Genomic DNA, 12,033 nt, shown 5'->3' with positions numbered 1-12,033 from the left:
CACAGGCAATAATAGTGATGTAAGCCACTAGGGCTACCACACAGACTCAGTGCTCCCTGTCTGCATGTGGGAAGGCTTTTCCTACCCTTCCTTTGATGAAAGAGTTAGTACACCTTTGTTGTAGGAGCCTTGATCACTGAATTACAGACTGAGCATCAACAACTTAAAATAACTAAACATTCAAATAATGATGGAAAATAGCTGCAAAAAGGAGGAATAAAGGACCATAAAAAAAACCCCTGCCCTTATTTTTGCTAGGTTCCTTTGAACCAACTGCTTAGTTGTTTACTCAGACTTAAAATGAGAGGCACCAGAAGCAGCACCCTAATCTTTGAAACCTGCCTGCCTTCTCATGTGCCCCTTTCCTGACTGAAGACCAGCCAGTCCTAAGAATGTGCCAGTGTCTTAAGGGCAAAATTCAAGCTAGTGTCTTAGGAGGAAGCCTTCAGCAAACAGTAGTCTCTCGTGCCTGAGGAACTGAGTATCAGGAATATGGTAGGGATTCGCTGCATGTTTACTGGAAAAAAAATGAGTAAATGAACAAACATGCCGCCACCGTGGGTAGGTGACTTGAGAGCTACAACCGGGACAAGAGCGCACCAGGGAACCAAGACAGCCATCACACAGAACTCTCCTCTCTCTGAGTCAGCAGCCATTTGCCTGCTGCGGCTCAAACCTTAAAGGACCATCTCTCCCAAAGTTCTGTGTGGACAAGTGGCAGACACTGCCTCATCAAAGCCATTGAACAAGGGATTGTAGAGGTGGAGGAGGGTGGGTGTTGCAGGCTGAAAGTCCCTGCAACTGGTATCCACATTCCTAGAAAAGTTGTAAATATGTTATGTTATTTGGAAGGGAAGATTTAAGGTTGCAAATACAATGGAAATGACTAACGAGGTGAATCTGGTGGGGGAGAGCAGCCCAGATCTCCCAGGTGAAACTAATGTAATCCCAACAGTACTTAAAAAGAAGAGAGGCAGAAGGTCGGAGGGCTGCGGTGTGAGAAGCATTGCTCTGGCGTTGCTGTCCTTGAAGATGGAGGCAGGAGCTCGGGCCAGAGGATGTGGGCACTTCTCAAAGAAAGCGTGGGAATGGACGAGACCCGTCTTAGACGTATGATCTCCAGAACTGTAAGTGAATACGTTTCTGTTCTTTTAAGCTTCTGGCATTTGTTTCGATACCAACAGGAACAAGCTGTGTAAAGTGTGGAAAGGATAAACATGTCTTTACTAGCCCTAGGACCACGACGAAGTTATTTTCATCTCTTTGAGGCTTTGTTTTCACATCACTAGGGTGGGTTAACTTTATAAAACTGCTTTTAAAAATGACCTATGTGGGATTTATCACTAAGTACAGTGTCTTATTTGGATTTAATTGTTAAAACATTTTTATAAAGACTTTTTTTAAGGGCAGTTCTAGGGTCCTGGATAAGCTGAGAAAGATATGGAAATTTCCATGGCTCTATCGACTTCTCTGACTAGAGTGGTACATCTATTCTGAGTGGCGTATCTGCATGAACAGGAAGTGGTCAGCGAGAGTCTCAGGTGTCCACTGGGGCTGATGTTGAGTGTTCTATGGGCAACGTATTCATCGTTGTAGTATAAAAGAGCATTTCCACCATTTTGCAAATGCTCTTTGCTGCTCTAACTTCTGAAAGCCACCTGTCATTTTTCACTCTTCACATAATTTCGTTTTTCGTAGGAAGCTACAGGAAGTCGGAATACTATAACATGTAAGCATATCCAAGATGATCTCTTTCCGTGTCTCTTGCACAGGCAGTTCATGTGTTTTTAGTGTTGAAAAATATTGCTTTGTGTGGATGTGCTACAGTATGCTTATTCATTTGTCTACTGAAGGACACTCTGGTTGCTTCCATACTATTGGCAAATTACATGCAGGTTTCTGTGTGGACATGTTTTCAGCTTCACTTAGTATTAAGATAGCTTGAGCACAGAATTAAGAGTATGCTGAGTTTTGTAAGAAACTACCAAATCGCTCTCTGAAGTGGCCACACCCATTTTGTAATCCCAGAGCAATAAATGGAAGCTCTGTTGCTGTACAGTGTCACCAGCATTGTCAGTGTTGTGCATTTGGGCCATCCTTTGTGTGTAGTGGTATCTCTCACTGTCCCTTACAAAACTACTTTCCACATTAAAGATTGCGTCTTCGAATCACCTGGGCCTGGTACTTCACAGGTGCTCATCATTGCTATGCCTCTTAGTTTCTCTTCCCGCCTGTTCTCCATAGAAGTGTGTGCCAGGGTGTTGTGAATGTAGAGGAAAGGAGTGGGGATAAAATGGATGTGGAGCAATCTTTTAAGCCTGAGGGGTCTAGGATGGGGAATGGTCCACATCTCCTAGTGGCTGAGACTGGCAATTGGGTCTGTGACCCATTTGAGATTTTCATAAAATTAGGATGCGTTGGTTCTGTCATTTGCTTTTACAGAGAAGGATAACCAGAAGAAAGGGGTGGAGTGTGATGAACAGGAGAAGGGTGGTGTCTGAAAGAGAGGAGAAAAAAACCACAAGGGGCCCTAGGCTGGAAGAGCCTGTGGGTGGCTGGGGTATCCCCCAACTTGGCATCAGCTGATTGTTTCCTCATTGCTCTTGTTTCTGGTCCAGCATGATGCTTCCCTTCAGTTCTGTACTTAAGCTGGTAACACTCCCGTACAAACAAATGTGGGTTTACTAAAGGTGGATCATTTGTATGTGGATGACAAGGGAAAGGAGTACATACAGCTGTGTCAAATGCCAAAGGTTAAGATGGGCATTTTAAAGGCACTGGAGAAACGCTCTCTAAGGAAGAATAACTGGAAACTAACCAGCTAAATACTAAGTCTCTTTACCATTAATTAGTTACATATATGTCACCTTAGAAAACGGCCTGTATAATTCTGGTAATATTACAATGCGGCGGAGATCTTTGTGGTAAATGATGCTGTGTTCTATAAAACGCTTGGGGAACTCTGAGAAGTATATGACAACTGGAAAATGCTCAATTCAACACTGAAAAATTACAAAGTCCCTTTTAAGGCGGCTCATTCGATGTAGATTTCACAATTAGAGGGTTGTAAATGCAATGGGATAATTTCAATATCGAAATTGTAATAAAATCATCATTAGGGCTTGGATGTACATAGCGTTCAAAGATTTTTAAATTAAATTTTATGAGATTGTACAACTTTGACTAGAATGTTTTTGATAGGACAAATCTCTTTATGTGAGCACATCAGAGTTTTAAGAAACAAGTAGATTTTAAACTTTCAGTTGATGAGACCCCCCCACAACCTTTTTCTTAAAGTAACTTTATAAATTGTAATAGAACTGTTGCACAGATCTAGCATCAAATTATATCAAGATTATTTGCCTGGGTTTTAGATCAAGCAAACTTAAAACTAAGTTAAATAGCATTTAGAGACCTCTAAATACTGCTGTTTCTGAATAAAAAGAAGAAAAGGCTGGGTCTTCTAAAGTGACCATTTTACTTCTAAGTAAATATTTCCCCAAAAAGTTCACTGTATAATTTAACTTGAAGATGTATATAAACATATAGACTCACTGCAGTACTTTAGGAAGTAATTTACCATTTCCTATGATTTTGAAAAGCCCTTTAAAATACACAATTTTTTCTGCCGTTTCCTATAACAGCATTTTTTTTTCCACATCTTGCATGACTAGTGGTGCTGTTAAGTCAGTTAATCAATGGTCTCAGAAGAAAGGAACAGACAACTTACTGCTTCTCATTAAAGACTGTCTCTACCAATACTCTTAGGCAGCATCTTAAGAGAATCAATATTTACTTCGTATAAGGACGTCTATGTTCTATCTGACCGAATGATCTAACTTAAGAAAATGGTTCACCTTACTGTTGTGTATAGGTATTTGATTTTCTCCCCTAAAAATCTTACTGACAACAGTCAAAACCAAAGTGGGAACTTAATAAAAATGAAGATCGTGGTAGTAAAATGCATTTGCAGAGTTAATTTGACATAGTGCAAAAATTTGAGAGGATATAGTGGTTTTCATGCAACCACAGTTCTGATTTAGAAAAACCCCAGAGAAACGGCTGCATTTTGATAACCTGCCTTGTGCCTGACTAGGAAACCCCAGAATTTCAGCATGCTTCACGATGTTAGAATTTGAACATAACATTGGTTAAAATTCCATGTAGTTGTTACTGCAAGCTGGTAGGATAATTAAACCTGTAGAAGTTGCATACATTAGCTGGGCAAGCATGTTTGCTCCAACATTATCATTACCTCTTAATAGAAAATGACAAAGGATAAAAGAGCAAGGTTCTGTTGGTTGACTAAGACAATTGTTTTCATCCCAGTGGGTTCCTTGATTACCTGTGAGTATGTCCATTTCTGGCACTGGGTAGCAGCTGGCTTAGGCAAACCTGGCAAGATGTGTTCCAGTTGCTGCATTATTAACTCCTGTACTTCTTCCATGCTGTGTTCCAAGTGTGCAAGTCCAAATGGAACAGTGGTGTGAACCACAATGGAAGGTCCAATTTCTGAAGACTCTGTGGTACAAGAGAATACAAAGATACATCTTAAAATGGGAAACAAGAAAGCAACTCCCTGTATTTCAGTCTTTGGTAGGGGCTGAGCACAATAATTGGCAATAAGCGGAGGGGAAAATGATGCCAATCATCGAAGCATCAAGTAGATTGCGTCTGAAATTCAAAATCCAGTTTCTCTGAAGAAGACAATCAAAATATATTTTAATTTATTTGAAAGATGGAGGAGGGAGAGACAGCAAGATTATCCATCTGCTGATACCCCAAATACCTAAAAGAGTCAGGTCTGGGCCAAGCTGAAGCTGGAGCCTGGAGTTTACTCTGTCTCCCAGGTTGGTGGCAGGGACCCAGCAACTTGAGCTGTCTCAAAAGGTGCACATCAGCAGGAATATGGATTTGGAAGCAGAGCCAGGACTAAAATCCAGACATTCCTATATGGGATGCAAGGATTCTAAGTGGTATCTTAATTGCTGTACCAAACAACCACCCCGAACATGTGTCTTAGAGTCCAAACTGTTGGGCGTTGCTACAGAACTGGAAAAAAGGATAAGAAATATATTTAACATATACTTCCTGGACCTATTCAATTTCATCTTTCATCTGCTAAATTGCAGTCTCTTTAGGGCAGGGTCCATTTCTCTTATGCACAGGCATCATGCTTCAACTCTTAAAAACAAAGTATATATTTAATAGATACTTGGTAGAATAATTCATCTTTGACACTTCCAAAAAGAAATCAGTTCTGGGGCCCAGGCTGTGGCAGCATAGTGGTTAAAACTGCCGCCTGAGACTCCGCTATTCCATATGGTTACCAGTTTGAATCCTAGCTGTTCAAATTCCAATCCATCTTCCTGCTCATGTGCCCAGAAAAGCAAGCAGTGGAGGATGGCCCAATGACCTGGACCCCTGCCACCCATGTAGGTGACCCTGGAGAAGCTCCTGGTTTTGGGTTGAGTTCTGGTGACATACACAGTGAAGCAGTGGATGGATTATCTCTGTCTGTCCTTCTTTCTATGACTCCACCTTTCAAACAAGCAAATAAATCTCAAAAAAAAAATAAAAATTCTTAAACAGATTTGTTCTCACAATGAGTTATCTTTAACCAGCATTAGACATGTTTCCCCATTCATAACTTGTAAAAATTTTAGTTTTATTTGCCATTGATTTTTTTGTTGTTGTTGTTGTTGTTCTCTAGTCTCATAATGACTTTCTGTCTTTCACTGTTCTAATAACTAGTTATAAATGGCCATTACATAACAGTATTGTCTGGTATTTAGATTGTGTAAAAGCAAAAGTATAGATAAACAAGATAAGATATCTGAAATACACCAACAAATACTTGAAATGTAACAAAGTCAGTTTTCATTTTCTTGAAAATGTTAATGTGTATAAGATATTGCCAGGAGATGGCAAGCCTGATTCTGAAATTCTAAAACTGGAGATTGTAAAAGATAATACAATAATCTGTTGAGCTAGCTAGGCACAATGAGGCAAAGAAAACAAGGACTGAAATGACTTTACTTACTTGATAAAAACCTACTTCTGTGTGTGTGCACACGCACTAAATGAGGAAAAGTATTGTGTATCCCTTAAGTCAGTGATAGAAGGTTAAAAACCAAAAACATTGCACATGAAATTCTTAACATATTTGGCTTATAAATCTAAGCTATGGGAATGAAAACAATTAGCTAGATACAAAAAGAACTTCCAGGTTATTGAGAATAGTTAACACCTATAAAGTACTTTTATTTCCATTGTGTTCAGCTTGAGAAATTATGCCATCTTAATATTTACTGCAAAATGCAAGGGAAAGTACAGTGATGCTTCCATAACATGTCCCCATATACGCTGTGAGGGTGTAGCAAGGCAAGCCCAGTGACAGGCAGTGTTCACTGCTTTCCCTCACAGTAGCAGCACAACTTGAAGAACAAAACAGAAGGGCTATCTCTTTGTGCCTTCAATATCTGACCTGTCACGGGACTTCTCAGTGCACAGAGGCAAGGACCCTGGGCGTACAATCTAATGCTCCTTCAGGGAATACCACCCGTGTTGGTATCATTTAATAAATTCAGAAAGTCTTGCTGCCAGCAAAGTGTGTCAATGCCACTGGTCTTCTGGGAGGTGCAGAATCTTTCCCAGAGTTGGCGAAAACTACCTGGTTGACATTGTGAACTAGAGAGCTGGGGCTCTGAGCTGACCTATGAATGGCAGGCTTCAAGGGGAAAGGAAGGTTTTCTGAGTGTTGAAGATCAGAGGTTGCACTGATCCAGCTCTTTGTTCGGGGGTGGGGAAGATTTGTTAAGTCCCTAAGACCAGTGATGGTACCATGTCAGCCTTCTTTGTTTATATCTGCTATCCTCTCCCAGGAGAACAATACAAAATTTAAGACCCAAAGTGAAATAGTTCTTGGCTAATCCGGCTACTTTTTTTGTTGTTGTTGTTTGTTTGGTTTTTTGCTGTTAGAATTGGTTGATTTTTTTAAAAAAAAAAAGTAAATTAAAATTGAATAGCTATACTCTACAACAATGAGGTTAGTGGAAAGCTACCTCAGCCCCACATTACAAGGTATTTTTAGAACCTGACATCTAAAAGATACAAAGAGCCAGCTAGAGTTCAAACGTGACCTAGGTTTAGAAATAGTGCATTATAAAAAGCCACAAATATGTTAATAGGATTCAGAGCACACATTTAGTGTAATCATTATTCTTTGGTCACTGGGAAGCTAATGATGCTATCTTTTCCTTTATTCAGTTGAACAAGCATTGCTCTTTGCTTTGGGCATATTAAAAGTCGAGTTCATAGTAAGCTGACGAGTATTTCTGTACTGTGGGAGATCAGTTGCTACAGAGTCAGAAGATAAGTATTTGAACCCCGAATGATAAATAGCACTGTAGTCTCTGACAGCTTAATCTCTCAAGATACACTTTCTTACATCAATTAAAAGGGAGTAATACTATTTACCATAGAAAGTTGTCGCAGGGATTAAATGGGTTAAGCTACAAAAAAGTCTACCTAATATAAAGTGGTACATTAATTATAATGCATTCCTAAGTGATAATCTCATTTTGACCTCTGTGCTATGGTTCAGAATGGTTTTTGAAAGGGATGACACCAAAGCCTAAGTGGTAGCCTATTGGCTGAAGTTCTCACCTTGCACGCACTGGGATCCCATGGGGTGCTGATTCGTGTCTGGAGGCTTGTGGCCTGGGAAAGCAGTGGAGGACGGCCCAAAGCCTTGGGACCCTGCACCGTGTGGGAGACCCTGAAGCTCCTGGCTTCAGACCAACTCAGTTCCAGGCACTGAGACCACTTGGAGTGAATCAGTGGACAGAAGATCTTCCTCTCTGTCTCTACTCCTCTCTGTATATCTGATTTTTCCAATAAAAACAAATTTCAAAAGGGGATGACACAATTGATCTGTCATGGCATTATTTTTTTTAAAGACTTATTTTTTTTCATTACAAAGTCATATATACAGAGAGGAAGATCTTCCGTCCGATGATTCACTCCCCAAGTGAGCCTCAATGGCCGATGCTATGCCGATCCAAAGCCAGGATCCAGGAACCTCTTTCAGGTCTTCCACACAGGTGCAGTGTCCCAAAGCTTTGGGCTGTCCTCAACTGCTTTCCCAGGCCACAAGCAGGGAGCTGGATGGGAAGTGGAGCGCCGGGATTAGAACCAGTGCCCATATGAGATCCCGGCACGTTCAAGGCGAGGATCCCAGCCACTAGGCCATACCGCCGGGCCCAAGATGGATTATTACTTAAATACCCAGAAACAATGGCAGATTATTCTTGGGTATAACTGATTTATTTACTTTAACTTTTTATTTGAAAGACAGAAGGGTGAAAAGGCAGATAAAACTTTAATTTCCATCTGCTCGTTCAACCCTCAAATTGTTGCAACAGCCATAATGCAGCCAGGCTGAAGCTAGGAAACTGGAAGTCGGTCTGGGTTTCCCACAAAGACTGCAGGGACCTACGTGCTTGAGCATTATCTGCTTCCTGCCAGGGTGCGCAACAGCAGGACGCTTGAATCGGAAGAGGAGCTGGAACCTGAAGGCAGGTGCTCTGTGGGATGTAGACATCGCAACTGTCCTCTTCAATGCTGCACCACGTGGCCTGTTCCAGGGGCTGCGGGCTCTCCATTGTGGTGGAGTACTTTCTACACACAGGTTACTGTTTGAACCAATTTGAGGTGTTTTGTTCTGTGACAATAAGTACACTAGCACTGTTGTGTAATCATAACCACCATCCATTTCCGGAACCTCATCTTAGAAGCAAACATTACTTATTGGTTCAAGTCCCCTAGGTTTCTGCCAATCCCCAGAGGCTCCTGACAGCTAGGACTGGAACCAGCTGGAGCGAGGCACTTGGCACACAGCTCAGGTTGCTCATGTGGGTGGCACCCATCTGAGGACTTACACTGTTACCTTCTACCTTCCCAGAGCATTGGCAACAAGTTGGATTGGAAACAGATACCGGGGCTTGAAACAGACTTTCAGATGGCTTCTGGGCATCCCAAATACTTGTCTTCACTGAGGTGGCAATGGGCCGCTCCTGCTCTTTTAATTGTTTTTTTTTTTTTTCAAACTTATTTTGATTAAACCATTTTTATTCCTTATTGCTACTTTCTCCTAATACTTTGAAAGTTACATGGCTTATATTTCTCAGGGGTATACACAAATAGAAGCATTCATATTAAATATAAACGAAAATTTAGCCAATATCTTTATCCTTCGAATAATAAGCCTAAAAATTTAAGAAGTATTTTTCATAATATGTGCTATTGAACTTTTCAAATCTGCGTAATCTATTTGTTTTGCTCACATTATGCCATTGGTAGTCTTCCATTTATTTAATTATATTTAATGTAGTCGATTTGTATTATGTGCTTGGTTATTCTAAAATCTGCAGGTTTCGTATGATTGATTCCATTTTTGCAGTTTTAGATGACTGTTGATCATGCTGACATGTTTCCTTGTGTGGTGCTTCACATATATACGTAGATATTGATAAAAATGGACTGATGTCCTTACTCTTATCAGCTCAGGTTCCTAGGAACTTTATCCAAGAAGTTCTTTGAGGCCCGAGTTTAACGAGTGTTGCGTTGGAGATTGGCTTTTGTTTCTGCCAGATGCCTTGGGGCAATAGTGCCCATGACCACTTTAACTAGATTTATACAACATGCTGGCAAAATGAATTCTGGCACCAAACCTGCCTAAGGGTAGATTTGTGGTTTGGCCTCTCAAGGGAAACATGTCATCTGTCTTTTCCACTCCACTTGGAGACAGGCAAGCAACCCCATTTTCCTCCTGTGCCAGATAGGATATGAAATACAGAGAAAATCTTTATGGCCAGAGGAGTATCCAAGCCAAGCTAATAAAATCAGATCTCACAAAATGGACCCAAGTGAAAAGAAAATCAGCATAAACTAAACCTAAAGGAAAGTGAAAGCATATTCAAAATATCAACTTTTAACAAATCAGTTTAGGATTTATTTACTATATCTGTGACTTCTTTCAAATGTTAAGCTAGTATACTGTCGGCTGTAGAAAGTCTGTCACACTCAAGATATAAATGCTGCGAGAAGTACAATCCATCATACAGGGTTTCCAACTATTAATATTGTACATCATATTAGATAAGACATTTCAATATAGTTATATACTTAAGGTTTCCATTAAAATTAATGTCAAGTCTTAGAAAAACTAAGAACAAGGTGATTAGCTTGGAATGAGACAATAACTTAATGTGATTTGTATCATCCTTTCAATGAATTAATGCTTTTACAGTAAAATGAGAAATAAACTAAGATTGTTAACATTGTAATCTATAATACTGCTTTGGCTGGTATATGATAAAGATGAAAAAATAATTAAAAAGGAAAATTACATTAAACTCAAAATGAGGAGTAACACATGTGAATTTTTAAAAGTTTTAATATCAATATTAACTAATTGAAAAATACTTAAGAATTTTGCAAGATTTCCTGCAATTTAACAAAAGAACTCAAGGAAAAAAAGTCAATAAGAACATTTAAAGCTTGGAAAAGATGTATTTTGAGACCACTTTTATTTTTTTAAAGACTAAATGAGCGAGGGCTTGTTTTGCATGTATTTAAATGCATCACAAACTACAGCAATTAAAATACCCCAGAATAGGTAACAAACCAGAACAGCTACCTCTATTTTAAATCCTAAACCATAGTAAGTATTCAAGATAATATAAATTTAACCAAGAAATGGGAAGTTAATCCAGTATTAATCTTGTGCATAAAATTGTATATATTGGAAAAACTCCATTCTACTTCACTAAGCCCAATTTCTCACCATTTCTTAATTCCTGCTTCCATATCCGCACTAAGAATGTGTGTCTTTAGGAATCACAGCAAATCTTACAAATGCACTCCTCTAGCTTTTTAGTAAACATTCAAACGCACCAAGACACCCTATTCACATACAAATGTCAGAAAGTGAGCCTATTAGAAAAGCTTTATTTTTGGCAGAATCAGTAAAGGAATAGAAGTTGATTTTTTTTTTAAGGGCGGCAATAATTCCATGTCTAACAAAGAAGATGGAAGTTAGAAATTTAAAGAGCAGCATCCATTATAGCTGCTGATGGAGAGCATCAGGAAGTGGGTGGCTCAACCAAATGAGCACATAGGTGGCTATAGAACACTGTAGCAATGAGACACAATTGGGGACATCAAGTTTACATCACCATGAAACATGAAAAATGCAAAGATAACAGCCATCTACTGAGTGGCTTGATAGTGGCAGCATGCACAGTGAAATCTGGAGAACAGATGCATGTGCACAGCACTGGACAAAGAGCTGAAGCCTGCAGTACAAGTCAGCTCGCTCTCCTGGCAGTGTCCCCCTCTCCTTTATTTGTGGAACTGGCTTAATATCCTTGCCCTCCAGTCATGAAAGTACTTGTTACAATTAAGCACTTTCATATGACTCTGTGGCTCAGTAGCAGCTGCAATGAAGGAGAAGTCAACCACTCCAGTTAATCAAGTAACAAATGTCCCTCTCCCTTGAGAGGGAGAAAAGGAAGAGATTCGGAGATAGGGAGGGAGAGAGGCATCTTTCTATCTGTCCAGCAGAGCCAATCCAAACAGTTCTGTGCCATTTGGCATTCTACTCACTGGCTGCAGTATTGCAGTTCTGGTTGTCTGCCACCCACTCAGAATGGGAACTACGCCTCACTATTCACGATCAAGAACTAGGAACACCTGCAGGTTTTTATTTGCTATACAAAAAATGAATCTCAAACTGACTATTTTATTATTTTTGACAATCTTTACATAGTTAATTAGGGTAAGAAGGTTCAAGGACTATAGGGAAGTGGGTAAGACTATTATTTCCATGTTGTTTCCTTCATGTATCTGAGGTAAAGGGGAATATTGAGGGAGAAGCCCCACCCAGTTTCCCACCCACCCCAAGTTCCAGATGTGGGGCATGCTCTGAGATAATTGCTCAAGTGGTTTTGATAGTTTACCAGTTATGAA

At 39.9% G+C, this 12,033-nt stretch overlaps 1 protein-coding gene and 1 long non-coding RNA gene across 5 annotated transcripts in view; one reads left to right on the top strand and one right to left on the bottom strand.

The window, feature by feature from the left end:
• RNLS (renalase, FAD dependent amine oxidase) overlaps positions 1-12,033 on the bottom strand; it is a 234,321-nt gene that overhangs the window by 21,458 nt on the left and 200,830 nt on the right. The window contains exon 6 of the mRNA XM_040975764.1: positions 4,346-4,521. Coding sequence (XP_040831698.1) covers positions 4,346-4,521 — 176 coding nt within the window. The remainder of the gene's footprint in view (positions 1-4,345; positions 4,522-12,033) is intronic.
• Positions 1-12,033, top strand: part of LOC121153317 — a 387,354-nt gene that overhangs the window by 267,750 nt on the left and 107,571 nt on the right. The window lies entirely within an intron of this gene.

The sequence above is a fragment of the Ochotona curzoniae genome, unplaced genomic scaffold (assembly GCF_017591425.1).
Source record: "Ochotona curzoniae isolate NIBS_2020 unplaced genomic scaffold, NIBS_Ocur_1.0 contig_2692, whole genome shotgun sequence".
NCBI lineage: Eukaryota > Metazoa > Chordata > Mammalia > Lagomorpha > Ochotonidae > Ochotona > Ochotona curzoniae.
The sequence above is the reverse complement of the archived record's forward strand: the minus strand, read 5'-3'. Positions and strand labels throughout refer to the sequence as shown.